The 15,917-nt window shown below is 47.7% G+C and overlaps 1 protein-coding gene across 1 annotated transcript in view; it reads right to left on the bottom strand.

Moving 5' to 3' along the window:
• The window catches only part of BAHD1 (bromo adjacent homology domain containing 1), a 28,609-nt gene that overhangs the window by 3,462 nt on the left and 9,230 nt on the right, over nucleotides 1-15,917 (bottom strand). Inside the window, 6 exon segments of the mRNA XM_032993132.2 lie at nucleotides 1,081-1,172; nucleotides 3,585-3,661; nucleotides 4,647-4,806; nucleotides 6,879-7,240; nucleotides 10,532-11,419; nucleotides 11,422-12,180. Of these exon segments, the coding sequence (XP_032849023.2) occupies nucleotides 1,081-1,172; nucleotides 3,585-3,661; nucleotides 4,647-4,806; nucleotides 6,879-7,240; nucleotides 10,532-11,419; nucleotides 11,422-12,163 (2,321 nt within the window). The 5' untranslated portion in view covers nucleotides 12,164-12,180.

Below are 15,917 nucleotides of genomic sequence, written 5' to 3'. Positions count from 1 at the left end.
TCTCAAAGGTGACCTTACCCACAACAGCACGAAAAAATCCCTGCCAATAGCTATTTCAGAGAACTGGGCTGTTCGAAAGGAAATGAGCTGTTGGGATCCAAAGCTTAGGGGGGTTTTTGGTTGATTGGTTTTGTGGTTTTTTTGTTTGGTTGGTTTTTGGTTTGCTTAGTTTTTTGTTTGTTTGCTTTGTGGGTTGGGGTGTTTTTTTTTCATTTGAGTTTTCAAAAGAAAGAGCAAAATCCAGCTTATGAGGGGTTTGTAAAGTAGTTTGGGTTTGGTGTTTTTTTTTTTTGTTAGAAATTCAAACAGCAGAGCCCTGGGCTAGGAGCAGGATAAGAAGAGCGCATTAGGGCTTAAACATCCTCTCTGTGGTAAGACACACAGTCAACAAGATGCACCCAGCAAAACTGGAAAGATTTAAAGCACTGCTCTGCATTATGGATTTGTGTGTCCACTCAACCCCTATTCCCATTCTGCCCTGCACACCCATCCATCACGGGATGTCAGTCTTGAATATGGATGCTTGGAAGTTCTTAATGACAAAGTTTCAATTCCATCAGCAAGAGCTTAACAGCAAAAGCCTCAGTCACTACTCAGTGCTGCTGCTGCTGCCAAAACACCCAGATCTGTGCGCATACACTGGTGTCTGGTAGCAACACTGACAAAAATATATCAGCTCCAACGCTACAAAAATATATCAGCAGGCTTCTCGGCGAGCTACGGTGATCACCGGGTGATTTCCTGCCCTGCTTAGTTTTTAGCTCCAGTTATGGGTTTTCCTGCGTTGGTCTCCACATGCTGTGGTAGCAAGGTCATACAAGTACAAACATTTGTGAGCCCCTTAATGCACATATATTACACAAAACAGACTTGTAATGAATCTAGAGTGGAAGCAGCACTCTCGGGCTGCAGTACTGAACCTGTACGTGGGGCGAGCGTAACTCCTGCAGCTCCAGCTACACCAGCGTCCCCAGGGGCTGGGACACTTCTGCTGGGTGATGGCTGGAAGTGGAAAGAGTGACAAGAGCTGGAGCCAGATGAAGGTCTGGGGAGCAGCAGCAAGTTGAGAGCACCACCTACCTGCAGTACTCTGCAAAGGTCAGCACGTAGCACTTCTCCTCTATGCAGGCAACGCTGTTTTCGTCCTGATGCCGGGATGCAAAGATCTCATTCTGCAGAGAAGGAAGGAAGAGGTCACCCAGCTGGCCAGGAGCCCCAGAGAGATAGGGCCAGCTCCACACCTTCACCCATCACCTTAAAGGGGAGTCTATCAAAGCATGCTCATAGCAGATACTCTTCAGAGTCAGTATTTCACATAAACCAGACAACTTCCAGGTGTTTTGGGACCTATTTATAGCGTGCACCAGAATTTTATCCAGAAACATGTGAGCAAAGCGTCCCCTCATTTAGTGCTGCCTGGCACACTCCGTGAGGCCAAATGTCCAAGTCCCACACACAGTGCCAACGTTACAGGAGCACTTGAGCAGCAAGGCCACTATCAGCTACACCCCTCAGCCTCCTCTTTGCTCCCAGGGATGACAGACGGCTTGCGGCCACCGCTGGGAAGTGTCCCAGGAGATGAGCTTTTGCAATGCTGCACTGGAAAAAATAAAAGCGGTGTGTTGAAAGTGCTGTTGTGATGCCTGGGAACGACAAGGAGATGGGTAAAAGGAAGGAAGGCTGATCCATCAGGAGAGGTAACTGCAGAGGCTCAGAAAGAGAAAAACCTCTGTGAGAGATGCCTTTGCTCCAGCTTCTCCAAAGCCTGACTTTGTGCAAAGTCCATGGGTAGGAGCCTCCAGATCTCACCCAGAAAACTCAGTGAGCAAGCTCCTGGCAGGCAGGAGGTCGGAGCACTCCCCACCCACCCACCCACTCCTCCGAGCTCCGAGGGATGGGCTTCCTTCATTTTCCCTTTCCTGTGCTGGAAACCCTTCCAGTTCTGTACAGCTCAGAACCCAAACGGAGATTGAAGAGCACTTCGCTATCTTTACTACGACCCTGCGACACACAACCAGTCTTTCTAATCCATCTCTACACTAAAGCTAAAGGAATCTCTTCTTTTACAACCCTTCCTCATCCCAATTCAATTAAAAAGGCTGGTTTAGTGAGGGAAGTAGCAATAGCCTTTTTTCCCAGGGTAATTTAGGAAACTTGGCCCTGCAGCAGGCAGGATTGGTTAGACGTGGGGCAACCCAGACAGAACCATTTAAAAGAATTTCAGGTGTGGTTAGATCAGCAAAGATGATCTCTGGGAATAAGGATGCTCTGCACACGTCTGGAAGCATTACCCGCAGGCTTTATTTCTGCTCACAGCCCCGAGGAAGCAGGCTGGAAGTAAAGACTCAAAAAAGGGGTCACCGTTTGGGGACATGCTTAATCAGGGAAACTGAAAATGCCACGCCTTGCTTCTGCACATTGGGGTTTTGGTCTACTCCTTAAATCAAAACTATCTGAGTCATCTTTGGCAAGCCCATCCCAGCTACTCAGCCCAAATGGCACACACTCTTTTGAAGTCTTGTGTAATTATGCAGGTGTGCAAAAAACTGGCTTAATTCCTCCTGGCCAGACTACGGGCACTCTCTCTACACCAAAATGCAACTGGATACAGTCACGCTTCATTTATGGACCAGAAAACTGTAAGGTACCACATTTTGGTTTAGAAACTCATCTGTGCCCTGCAAATCAGGCAGGTACAATTCCCCAGCTGTTCCCCAGTCCTGCTCACCTCCTCCCTCTCCTTTTATTTAAAAAAAAAAAAGGAAAAAGACACCAAGTATTTTGGTGGGCTGAAAACAGCAGTAAATTCTTCATTCCCAATTTAAAAACAGCTTGTTCTGTCACCCAACACAAGCCCATGCAAAGCAGAGCAAGGCGTGAAGACATAATGATTCACACGTTTTTCCTTTTAAAAAGTGAACTCTATTACACTGGCACAACATCCTCAAGTCAGTCTTTAATTCTTGTCATAAATCTATACAGGGGAAGGATGATGCATCCACATTTCTGCACAAAACAAACAAGTTTCTGGAGTTTAAGCAGCAGATTAAGGGATTTATGATAAAAAGGCAGCACATGATAAAGGTACTTCAATGTCCTGCAAAACTGCAGCAGGAGCTTTTGCAATGAGCTCTGCATTTCTGGGTGAATTAGAATACCCTTTTTGGAAAGGCATCTGATCTTGATTCAGGATAAACCCATGCTTCCTTGCTCCTACGGTAGCAGTAAAAACACCTTTTTACTTAATGCACAGGATTTTCTCAGATTAAAGGGAGAAACATTAACACTCAGCAGAGGCAGCCACATAAAGAACAGCAGCAGCTTCTGTTACAGCCCAGAGTTTCTACACGTGACAACAAATTGGGGAAAAGCCCATCTATAAGACACCCCCCACTCAACACATCTGGCAGCAGCTTCACCGCAGCCAAGAGACAGCTCCATTGAACCCCGAACAGAAGCTCAGCCCCCCGAGTCTGAGGCCCCCCAGGGACGCAGGGAGATACTCGGGCTAATCCCCTCTTGCTGCGGCGGTACGGACATCGCAGCAGACCCTCGCCCCGCGCTGCGCGGCCGGCCGGGCTCACCTGGTGCATACTCGGATTGCGGCCTCCCTGAGTGTGCTCGGGTCTGTAATACCACAGGAGGCTCATCATCAGCTCCCCTGCAAGAAGATTTATTAAAACATGTCAAGCCCCACTTTTCCCGTAGTGTTTTCCCACTACTACCCAGCTTCCTCCTCCTGCTTCATCCCTTTCATTCCCATAGCGCTCACGTAGAGGCAGCTGTGCCGTGATAAATATTTCATGCTGAACTAGGTGTCCTTTTGTTACAGCAAGAGGCTGTATGAAGTCGGTCACGTTGCTATTCCATTACACCTTCACCCCCTTCCTACTTGTGTTACATCGTCACAAAGAGGTCAGGCACAAAAAAAAAATTTCAAACATTTCCACCTGAAAAAACGCATCCCTTCAGACTGCGAGCTGGAAAAGATGCTCATCCAAAGGAGGTACTTGCAGCATTACCTCCCAGGCTAGAGCCAGGATTGCTGTCGCAGGATGATGTGACCAAGATGGGCCTCACCACACGTTGATCACTTCTTTTTACACATAATATTTTTATCTTTTGCTCTTGAGCAAGACCCCTACTTTACAACATTTAACACAGCTTCCTTGGGTCAGGTATCGCTAGTCAGACACGGGACCTTAACCTCAAACCCCCACTACTCCAATCCCCCACTTCTACTTGGGTGCCATCAAAAGCTGCTGCAGATAAGCCCGTGCTCCACACCAACTCCCAGCCCAGATGCTGGATAGAGCGTCTGAGTAAACAGCAGCTCCCGAGATGTCTGCTGCAATGAAATAATAAAGGAGATCGTTGCTAAGACGGGCACTTGGCAGATATTACATGCTTTCACAACCAGAAAGATTTTGATTACCAGTCCCAGGCTAGTGATTAAAGAGCATTTCAGTTCCCGGAACATTCTGAACGAAAGCCATGGAGCTAATCTCTCCTCTTCATCACCTGGTCTGGCAGCAGTGGAAGACCCTAACAAGCCTGCCGCTCTCCCGAGATCCATCACTTCCCCGCTTCCAGCTCACCCTCATCTGTCAAGCTCAGCAGCAATACAAACTCTTTTGGCACAGTACCTGTTTTGGGGTCTTCCCACAGTGCCGATATCTTCGCAACATATGGCATAGATTTCTTCCGGGGTCCTGATTTCAAGAGGACAGTATCTCGTACCCGGATAATCTCCCCATCTCTCTCCACAGCCTGATAGCTCTTGCGAACAGCCGGCTCTGGCTCATTCTATACCATCACAACACACACAAAAATAAAGCAACCTGAGTGTACAGGCAAAGAGTTAGTTTATTGTTTGCTACCCTAATCTAAGACTCTTTTGTCCTGCTGCGAACTAAAAACTTGCCTAAGCCTACTCAGAGCTAAGTGCTTCCACTCCAAGAGATCTCCGAGGGAATTCATACAGCTTAGGACCACTCCTGGCATCTCTATTCCCACCAGGTTGGTTTATAACAACAAAAATCAGGTCAAACAAATTACTTTTTCTATGGGTAGGGCATTCATAGCTAAAGAAAGTTCACTGAGGAACATCATTCAAGTGCTCGCAGGTTATACATGGCCATCATTTTCAAATAAAGCAAGAGACAACACACAACTATTTCTCCTACGTAGTGCTGGCAGTAAGGAGCAGCTCACCAGTAGGATGGCAAATCTCACAAAAGTACATATTTCTGAAATTAATACCTTTATTTCAAATTAAAAAACGATTACTCCTTCAATTCTGCATGTAAAAAAACAACCTTCAGAAAAATCACCATTTTATTTGCCTACCTGTGGGTGTGCATTTCCTTCATATTTAAAAGCACAGTAAACTAGGCACATTTCAAATGCTATGTGTTTCTCCGACACAAGCATTGTTAAGAAAACAAATAAAACATGAAACATTTCACATGAACAAGGCAGGGAGTGGCAGGTAGGTTGTGGCATAAAGCCTTCCTTAACAACATTGTTAACATTTCCTTCGTACCCTCTAACATCACAAAATGATCACTTTTTGGACTATGAACTGGGGGGTTTTGTGGTTTGTTTGGTGTTTTTTTTTTTTTTTTAAATTTTTGCTCAGAGAACTCATTTCGGAATGCCTGAGCAGGACGGGTTTAACCTCCTGCCAGATTGCCCAGGCAAAGTCGGAAGCATTACGCAGGACTTAAGGAGATTAACGGTGTGCTGCTCCTTTCCAAGTGTCAAAGTCTGAGCGACGGCTGCCAGGGGCCCGGCTCTGGCTTCCACACGCTTCATCCTCACACAGCCCTCGGTGCCTGTGCACGGCCCCAGGCGCCGACGCTACAAAACCTGTGCTGGATGATGCTCTTGGCAGCTCCAGGTTGTACGACTGCACCGGGCAGCAGCACAGACGAGTCTGCTCAGACCACCGCTCTCCCTGCCGCTCACATCTACCAAACGCCTCGTCCCGCCTTCCCAGGCAGCATGCAGGCCCAGATTTCAAGTCCACGGCTCTTATGTTTTAGTAACACGAAGGATATTGCTTCTCTTTCAACTGAAGTGGACTTTTCTGTAGTTAATTAGATTTTCTGGCAGGAAATCTATCTTGCAGGATCCAGTCTCTGCCCCTGAACACAACAAATAGGAAAGTACAAACAAGAAATCCTTCAAGGAATGACTAGCCATAACATGAGATAAGTTGCAAGGGGGGATTATCAGGTGCTAGGAAAAAAAAAAAAAAAAAAAAAAAAAAAAAAATCTATCTGGGAGCCAGGCTACTGTCTCAGTCCTCTGTGCTCTTCAGGAGATCCCAGCCAGGCTCTAGACACCATCAGTGAGAAGAGCCACCTTACGAGAGAGCTTGACAACCACTCCTTGTAACAAGGCTGAAACCTCCCTCCTCTCCTCAAATGGGTTTGCCCTAAGCCAGGAGGAAGAGGCTGGTGGCAGATCTCTCTGTAGGATGAACTCACGGGTGCAACAAGTGCCTCCCTTGCAAATGCCAAAGACAGAAGCCTTCATCATCATGGCATTTCAGCTGATGCTAGCACAGGAGCAGCAGGTTTTCCTTCCTTTCCAAACCACCTGCCACGCTGTTCAAGGTAATACCAGGGCGCACAAGAAAAACAACGAAGTCACCAGCAGCTCGGCCTCGAAGCCACCAGCAGCTCGGCCTCGAAGCCCAGCCAAAAGGCACTATTTGCTTCTCCAAGAGGATGTAGACGGCGCGCAGCGACCATCTCTACCTCAAAGCAAGACCCAAAACGCCCTCAAGCCTTCACGATCCGAGTCCCCTGAAGACGCACAAACGGGTAGAGCCGTACACGCAGGAACGGCAGCCCTCCCCAGGCACCTACCACGACGTAGACGGCCTTCTCGCAGGCTGTGCCGACGGGTATCCAGCCGTTGGTAGCTCTCCGCCTGCTGATACGTTGCTGCTTTGGATGGGAATGGCCTCCCGCTGCTTTGCTGTCGGAGGCGTGGAGACAGCCCGTCGTGTTTCGGAGACCGGATTTGGAGCCGCTGGGCGGCTTGGAGCTCTGAGGACATTCTCGGGCCATGGTCTGAGGATCAGAGTTGGGGGTCTGCAGATGAGGAACGGGTTCTGCAGCCGGTGGCACGCTGGGTACAGGGCATCCTGAGAGCGGGTGGGCAGGTGACGCGGGGTGCCCTGCCACAGGGATTGTGAGGTTCAGCTGGTCCAGAGACTTGCAGCCTTCTAACAGAAAGGAAGAGACATGTAGCTCATTGCAAATACAAGATGACTAAACAGTCAAGACTGCCCCAAACTACCACCGCTTTTCCCCTGAAATTCCCTTTATGGCATTAGAGTAGTAAAGGCACTTCACGTTGCAATTTCATTTTGCACTGTCGCTGGATTCTAAAAGCAAAGATATTTCTAAGCCTGCAACGCTCCAGTATGTTGCTGCCGATGACACTGCACTACAACAAACCCATCTGAAAGCCCCCAAAGTAACGCCAGCCAGTAATACACATAAGGTTGGCCAGTGTTCAAAGCAGTTCCAGCCTGTCAATATGTTTAAAAGAAATAAAAGGCTTATCAAAACGATGGGAAGGATTAAACCACACTAGCAGAAGCAGCCAGCTTCTTTCTAAAAGCCAAATTCTACTAATCAGGGAAAAATGAGAAGATTCTCCAAATTAGCTCCAGAAATATGAAACGGGGAACAAAACTATGTAAGATGATATACACTGCTGCCTTCAGCAAAACCGTGTCCCTAAAGCAGACGCCTTAACCACAACAGGTTAATGAGTCGGCTGCCGCTCAAAAGCACCCCAGAACACCTCGCACCGCGCCAGGGTCCCAGAACAAGCCCTCGGCCCAGGCCAGCGCGTCTGGCAGTAGAGCAAGTCGCGTTTGAATTATCCACCGTCAGCAGGAAGAAAGCTCCCAGACCAATATACAACGCAACCCTGGTCCCCAAAGCAGAAAGCATGCTTTCTGGGGTGACAAAGCGCAGCTTCAGGCAACCTCCAGGAGATGCCTGCAGACTGGAGCGTGCCCTAGCAGACCTGTGGCACCGCACTGCTGCAGAGCTGCAAAAAAAGGGTAATTGGAAGTGAAAAAAACCCATCTGAAATCACCAAGCTCCAGCTGAGTAACTGCTGAGATCCCCTCGCAATAACAGGAAATTATTGCCTCCTGTCTCCCACTTGACCCTCCCTAAGAGGGCTGCAATAAAGCTGCCGCCGAGCTGCAAGTGTGAGGGCTGCTATGGGCTGTCGCCACCGACCCTGGGCTGCAAATGCTCCCGCAGCGAGCCAAGCCGTCGGGATGTGAGTTCAGGTATCCTGCCTGGCCTCGGCGGGCACGGGACCACAGAGCAGTGAATCACCTCCGGAGTATTTTGCTTACAAAAGCAGTTTTCAAGCTTGAACTAAAGCAGGATGAAGCTTCGCAGAAGTATCTACTGAAGTTCAGGAAAGCCGGGCAGAGCTGGCCTTGCCGGCGGCCCTGGGACTCCTTCCTTGGTCACATCCCCTCCCAGCACCAGGGCTAAAGCATCTCCAGCTCACCCCACCACCCCGCTTTCCAAAGGCACGCTGCAAACCGTCTGCAGGACAGGGATGGCAGTGCCTCTCTCCTGCCTAGGGCGGGCATGACTGCCCAAGCCTGCAGCCTGATCCCTCGGTTTGTACCAGACACGCTGGAATTTTCACAGGAGCATCTCAAACACAACAAGACAGATACAACACAAGGCACGCGACACGCCAAGCTGGATCCCCTCGTACCAGTGCCCTCAGACAGGAGCTCATTGCTTGCAGACAATTCACTAAAATAACCCACTTCAGGGAAGGATGAGATTTCCCAGGCACACACATGTATCAACTCCTAAGCATAAATCCCTGTTCATATTCTAGGAGGCCTCCTCATACACTTCAATCCACAAAACAAAGTCTAAATTATTCCAATGTTGTAGGCTTTTAAATCAAAGTTGCTCACAGGAAGGAAACCACACCAAGGAAGACCTCAGCAGCGGGGTGACACACTGCTAATAAATACGTGCCCCTGGAACCACTATTGCCCCTGCCAGCACCAGGAGGGATTACCGAGTTCGCAGGGAGGGCTGAACTCCCCAAAATACTCCGTTTGCACTGCCTGCATCCTTCTGGTTGCACAAAGTCAGAGGCACCAGCATGCAAAATTTCAGGAACAAAGTAGACTGCCATGACCTCGGGGCACTACACAGAAAACTGTCAGACAAGAACACATTGCTGAGCTAGTTGTCTTGCAAGCATTCAGCTTTAAAGAGCATGAAGCCACTAGTGAACACTGTCTAGCTGTTACTGTAGGAAGCAGCACCACGACAGCAGGGATATTTAGGGAAAACGGAAATTATACTTCAACCAAATGCTCCTGAGTTTCAGCAGCTTCCTACAACGGAAGATGACAAAGCCTTGCTCAAACCAAGCGCTGAACCAAAACTTCATCCACCTACCTGAAAATCTGTTTTAAGCGGGTAAGTCATGCCTCCTTTTGACTCGAACGCGTGGTTAACTGAAAGACTGATGTTTACACTCCCAAAAGCTGAAGAAGCAGCCTTGTCTATAGACCGTGCCCCGCTTGCAAACAGCAGTGCTGTCTAGCTTGATGGCTTTTATACAAAGTACTGGTGTCTGATAACCCCCACACAACAATCCAGTTTTAAATATTTCAAAAGATATTTTTCAATAGCAAAGGCAAAACTCCAAGATAAAGCACACTGGAGGACAGAGTCTGAAAAACAGAGGACAGAAGATAGCCAGGAGAATAACTACATCACCTCTTACAGTCACCCGTTCTCATTTTCAGATGTTAAGAGCAGAGATGGGACAGCCACTCACCAAACTCAGTGTACCCGGCACTTCTATCACTGGAGTGAAATTCAAGCATCTGTCCAAATAGCAGACTCGAGCTGCATCGTTACACAGCCCTGCCAGATCCGATCTATAAAAATCTTAAAAGGCTGCATTCCCCTTACAGCTTGCACCAGTGAGTCTAGTGACCAAGGCAATGCCTGCTTCTTCACACCGCTCCGCTCTGCGAGGACACTTTGGTCCCGAGAGCAAGCTTTTGGGAACGGAGGAGTAACTCAGCCCAAAGTGCTTTAGACCCTCCGCTCAGAGCAGCACAGCAGGACGGCGAGGAGCCTTGCAGAGCATGTAGGAACTAAAAACCACTCATTTCACACAGATCAAAGCTAAGCGGTTAGCTCCAGCATGACAAGTCATGAGTCACCTTCTCACTGCCCAAATCCTTTCACCGATTCTATGCTTTCCACAGCAATAAGACCTTTCAGTGGGAAAAACCCTCGGGGCTAAAAACGGGGGAAGGGGGAGGCGAAATGCAGATTCTTTCCCAGCTGCAGTTCGGCTGCCAAGCTGAGACGCACCACGCGCAGAGGGAGCTTGCCTCCTGGCAACCAGATACCTTCATTAGCCACCGTGCTGAACCAGCCCTCTTCTCCCAGGAACGCCGAACGAGATTTGCGCGCACTTTGCACCTTACCTGCTGCAAAAGGCATTTTGTAGGGGTAGCTGTTCCGTCCTGCGTGCACGCTGCTAATCCTGCCCTCTGGCACGTGCACGACTCCACAGACGCTGTAACTGTTAATCGCTGTTCCTTCTCCGCAACAGTACGGAGAGTTGCACCAGTGGAGTGGCTGGAAATGAGCACCTGATGGCAAGGAACTGGGCGATACCAAGAGCCCCTCACAGGTAGCAGATTGTGAAAGCTCGTCCTTGGGGTAAACGGAGCAGTGAGAGTAGCCACTGTATCCACTTTGGCCATAATAAAAGTAAAACCCGTTCAGCGGAGTCAGATCCGAGGATTCATAGAGACATCCACAATCCGTGTGATTTCCGGGCACAGGCAAGGGAGGGAACTGCTGCACGGGAAAGGAAGGCTGATGAAATTCCTGTTTGGGGGTCGGGGATTTCTCTCCAGGTCTTCCATACTCTGGCTTCATGGAAGCTTGTCCACCCATAAGCAAAGGCAGTCTGTGGTAGAAACCCTCTGTGCTAGCATAGGAGCTAGACAGCGACTCATAAGGGACGGGTTCCGTTGTTCCGTAGAGCCTGGAGGAGTCCTGCTGCTCTCCTTTCCCAAAAGCGCCTACAGCAAGTCCTCGCCAGCCATGCTGACCTTCTCTTTTTAAGCTAGCCATTTCCTTCTTGGATTTGACACAATTCTTCCTACCGGCTTTGGCCCATTTGAGCGTAGATTTTGAACAGTGGTTCTCAGACTTGCCCTCTCCGTCCGATTTACTCCTCTGTTTCAGGGGTTGGTCTTTCTCATGGGTCAGCTTCAGAAAGGCCACAGCGTTCAGGCTGGCCAGTCTTTTTGGGGTGGGATGATAGGAGATGGCACCGTCCCTCTTCGTCCCATCATCAAAGACTCATCCAGTGAATGGTCACAGCTATTGCATTTCTGACTGGGCTCATGCCGATTTTTTCCTTTACCTGTTTTCACAGCTGTTTTTTCCAGCGCAGGCCAGTTGTCACCAGCTTTGCAATGCAAACTCTTAACAGTACAGTCTCCACCGGCTTTAACGGAGTCCCTCCGAAAACGCCTGCCAGACAATAAGCCATCATCCCGTTCAAAAAGCAGGTTGTTCACTGCCTCTGCGTTCAGCGAGGCCAGCCTGCGTTTCCTGGGCTCTGTAGGAGCAGTATCAAGGTCTTGCTCCGTCCCTGGATAAGTTATTGTGCACTTTTCCCCAGATGAATCACTCTTCCCTGCTCCCACAGGCTGAACTTGCTCGGAGAACAAAGCAGGTCCCAAACCCTCCATCCAACTGGGAAGGTCCTTTTTTTTACAGCTCTGGGTCTGTTTCGACAGAGATCCAGCCACATCCTCCAGCCTGGTGAGGAGCACTTTGCAGGTTTTTTTGTTCACCGAGGGGAGCAGACGTCTCCGCAGTGGGTATGTCTTTCGCACTTCATGCAAATTTTTGCTTTTGTTCGTCCCCACAAACCCACTCGGACAGTTCGGAGCCTCGGTAGCATCTCCATCTCTCTGCTCGCCACACTCTGCCTCGGTCCTGTCCATCCTCCTGCTGCCTGCTGGTGATGAAGCTTGGCCAGCAGAACCAGCTGGATGTTTCAGAAGGAAAAGTTGTTTCTTCCGGGCATGCGTCATAGGATCAATGTCCAATCCTGAGAACGAACAGAAGAAAACATCTATTAATATCGCTGAGAGGGACCCATCTCCTCACAAAGCACCAACTGCCAATTAGGAAATATTTGGGGAAGCTTGTTTCTATACACGGTAGAGTCTTTTTGGGTGATGGCCAGTTAAGCCAATTAAGAGACAGGATGCAATGAGATGTGGTTTAATATTAAGCCATAGAACACGATAGCAATTAAAAGCAAGGCGGTGACAGCAAATGCCACAGCAGCTGGGAAAACCAGGGTACGGCCAGAAAGCTGTTTCACCCAGCTCCCACTCCAAGTACGTGCCCTGTTACATTGATGCTGTCTCTAACACGTTACAAATTCTCATCCAATCTACTAAAGCTGATCTGAATGCTGGTCTGGGGCATACAGCAGAAATAAATCCCAGGTATTTGACTGCTTGCATGTTGATACAGGCAGGCTGTTTCATTGTCGTTTTCTGAAACAATTAGACAAAAGAAAAACAAAAGGTCCACCTACTCATGTGAAAAGCAAACTTGGCCTATTAAGCAGAGATCTGCCAACATTAATAAATTAAATACATGCAAATCCTTATGCAGGTTAGAACCTGGCTACTCACTGCTGTTGTTGTTCCCTACAGTTGCGTTTTATAAACATTGTGGACATTAAACAACCAAATCATCATGTTCAGCAGAGGGGCCCTAAAAATATGTTTATGGGAGGAAAAAGAATTACTCATCTGTATGTCATTCCTGACTTTTCATCTAGATGCTATGTCAAGTCACTGTTCAAAACCAACACAAATTACTAACATATAAAAAGAAGGAGATAAGAATCTGCACCCAGAACAGGAACCGCCTTGCTGAAGGCACGGCTGAGCAAACCAGCACCCAGCACCCCAACCAAGCTGCTGGCAGGCCGGACAGCTTCAGCACATCTGGACTGCCCAGCCAGGTAGAACATTACAGGAATAGTCCTGCTCCGATTTACCGTCAGAGGGAATTTTCCCTGCAAAGGCAGAAGGCATGCCAGCCTCGGGAGGACGGCTCCCTCCAAGCAACACATCGCAAGAGGTCTCTGGGGAAAGGTGAGGAGGAAGCATCAAACCCCAAAGAAATGGGAACAACTGCTGCCTGCCTTCCCCCAAAGCACCAGTAGCAGAGGTTGGGTGCTCACCCAGCCACACAATGAGGCTTTGACCACACCACGGAGTGGGAGTTTACTACTAAATAGCCTCTAAGTATTTAGTAAGGAAGTGATGAGAGGTACAGCACAATCCAGAGAGCCCCTCCAGTTATATATTGGCTTCCTGAGCACCCTGCAGACTAAATCTGATTTTTAGTTTTCCTGTTTCACTCTTAGCAGAAGGGTTACCATGTCTTTGTACTTTGTACTTGAAGCATTTCAGCTTCAGCAAGCGACCTGCAGCAGGCTTGTATCAGATATCGAAGGAATTAAGCAATTTTGCAGTCTGAAGGAACAGGCGTTCACATAAGAAGCTGTAGGTCTAAAGCTAAAAGAGGATACAGGTAGGCGATACTAACCTATAAACATTAAAAAAAAAAAAAAAAAATCAGCCTAATTGAGTGATGTTGGAATAGATTTAATTAAGCCTGCATCTGAGCACTGGAAACAGCAGAAAAGGACAACTGCTGCATTTAATGATATTTATTAAATAGTCAGATTCCTTTTATTGGCACCAAAGAGTCAACCTTCATATTAGCATCAACCTAGGAGCAGTTCGATCCTCCCTGCAATCAGGCATTTGCTGGAACACCTTCAATTGACACAATTGACACTGGTCTGCCACTTTTTGAGGCTCTTAATTAAAGCTACTACTGCTTTTGCAGTGATTAGAACAAAGCTACCAAATTACAAGAAGCATTCATTTGATATGGTTTAATCAAGCTGATAATTAGATTATCTATTTGAAATAAGCCCAACGTGTTTTAATTGACTTGCTTATATATGCATTAACTAAAAGAAACTTAGGCATTGAAAATCAGTGTGGTTTCCACATTGCTCTTCTAGATGTCAGGCTCTTCCCCCACCCCCCTGTTTTAGGGTAACTGACCCTTTACACCTCGTTACACCCAGGATACCTCCCTTGGCTAGTGCCCAAATGGGAGTGCTCTGCGGGGAGCAAACATTTATGTGTATCCACGTTTTTCTGATAAGAAAAACGGGTTCTGGAAGTTAGGAAGATGCTTACCAAGTCAGACAGACTACTTCCTCCAAAACGAAATTCGTCTTGAACAAGAGGCCAAACTGATTACACACAACCTCTGGAGTCTGCAAGAGGAGTGTAATTTAAAAAATAAATCTGGCAGTGGGGTTTGGCAGTGGTAGACCAGGCATCCTATATAACCACGCCCGGGAGGGTAACTCTTCCCAAACATATGGATCAGTGGTTTCCTTGCAACTCTCAACCCATTTTCTCTTGTCCCTACTGAGAGACTGAGCCTCTGGCAGAGGTGCTCGGCAGAGAGGTGAAAAACCTAAAATAAACAGCCATGGCTTGCCTGAAAAACTAGAATCAGCTGCCTCTTTCTCCCCACACTTTTGCAAGCAGCAGTCCGACCTTCTGGCCACTCACATTCTTTGCTTGCCGGGGCTTTATAGCCTGTTAGTACTCAAATGAGTTAGGGGATCTATCAAGAACTGAGTGCTATAGACAGGACTTTGTTCACATCACATCTGCTCTAAAGTTAGAAAAAGTCTGGTAGAGATGCAAGGAAGGGGATTTTTCCAACAGTGAAGAAGAATCATTAACAGCACAGTGACTGTCTTCCCTGTTTGACCCCATAAGGAATGACAAGATGAACAATAGCTTAAATAAAGTATCTTTTCTGGAACCTAAGCATAGGAATGCTTTAAGCAGCAATACCCCAAATTAAAACTGACTCTTCCCCTCCCCTCCTTTTCCTACAACTGTGAGAAACCCACCTCCCTCTCCGAAGCCCAGACATGAGACCCGTCTTCCAGCATGGAACAGGTAGCACCGTCTTGCCGTGTTGTCACACATTTACAGCTAATACTCTAACCCAGCTTTCATCACTGACAGGCTGCAACCAGGAACGTCAAGAGAAACACTCAAGTTGAACATACAAAGATGACAACAGAGATACCAAGTAAAGAACGCATTAAAGCAGGAAGAGCACTAAGATTCAATGCAATTCATTTTAAGAGTCTGAGTCGCATAAGCCCTTTGAAACGAGTAGTTCTTAGGCACAATAGTAATCAAGCAATCACAGGCAGCTGGTGGTTTTTACTTATTATTTTTTAATAAAAGGAGGTTATGTCTGCATAGATCTTCTTGGCATCTGGTCTCTCAGTTCTGTCTCCCACACTCAGGGGTCAGCTGCTCTAATACTACGAAGCATGTATCTACAAACAAAGATGTAGGTATCTGGAAATTTGTGGAAAGACAAAATAAGCCAACTCCACATATTTTGGCATTATGGCCAAGTAAATCCTTTGAGTGCCAGCAAGGAAAACACCAGGACTATCCAGCAACACTTCCACACGATTATAAACCCTCTGAAATCCAGTTTTACAAACAGAAACACAGGACAGCACGCAGAAATACAATCACAGTAACTTAAGCAAATGCAGAAGTCTGCATTATTCTCTCAGAAACTACCACAATGGATTCTTTGGCTAAACAGGGGGATAAAAAAAAAAAATCAGCTAAGTTGCTCTCCAACCTATTAAGTTTGGAGACCAAGAGAAGGTCATTCTTCTAGATCACACCCCAT

Source organism: Tyto alba, unplaced genomic scaffold, assembly GCF_018691265.1.
Source record: "Tyto alba isolate M040663 unplaced genomic scaffold, T.alba_DEE_v4.0 Super-Scaffold_8, whole genome shotgun sequence".
In the NCBI taxonomy this organism is placed as follows: domain Eukaryota; kingdom Metazoa; phylum Chordata; class Aves; order Strigiformes; family Tytonidae; genus Tyto; species Tyto alba.
Note: the sequence above shows the minus strand (reverse complement) of the source record. Positions and strands in the feature narration are given on the sequence as shown.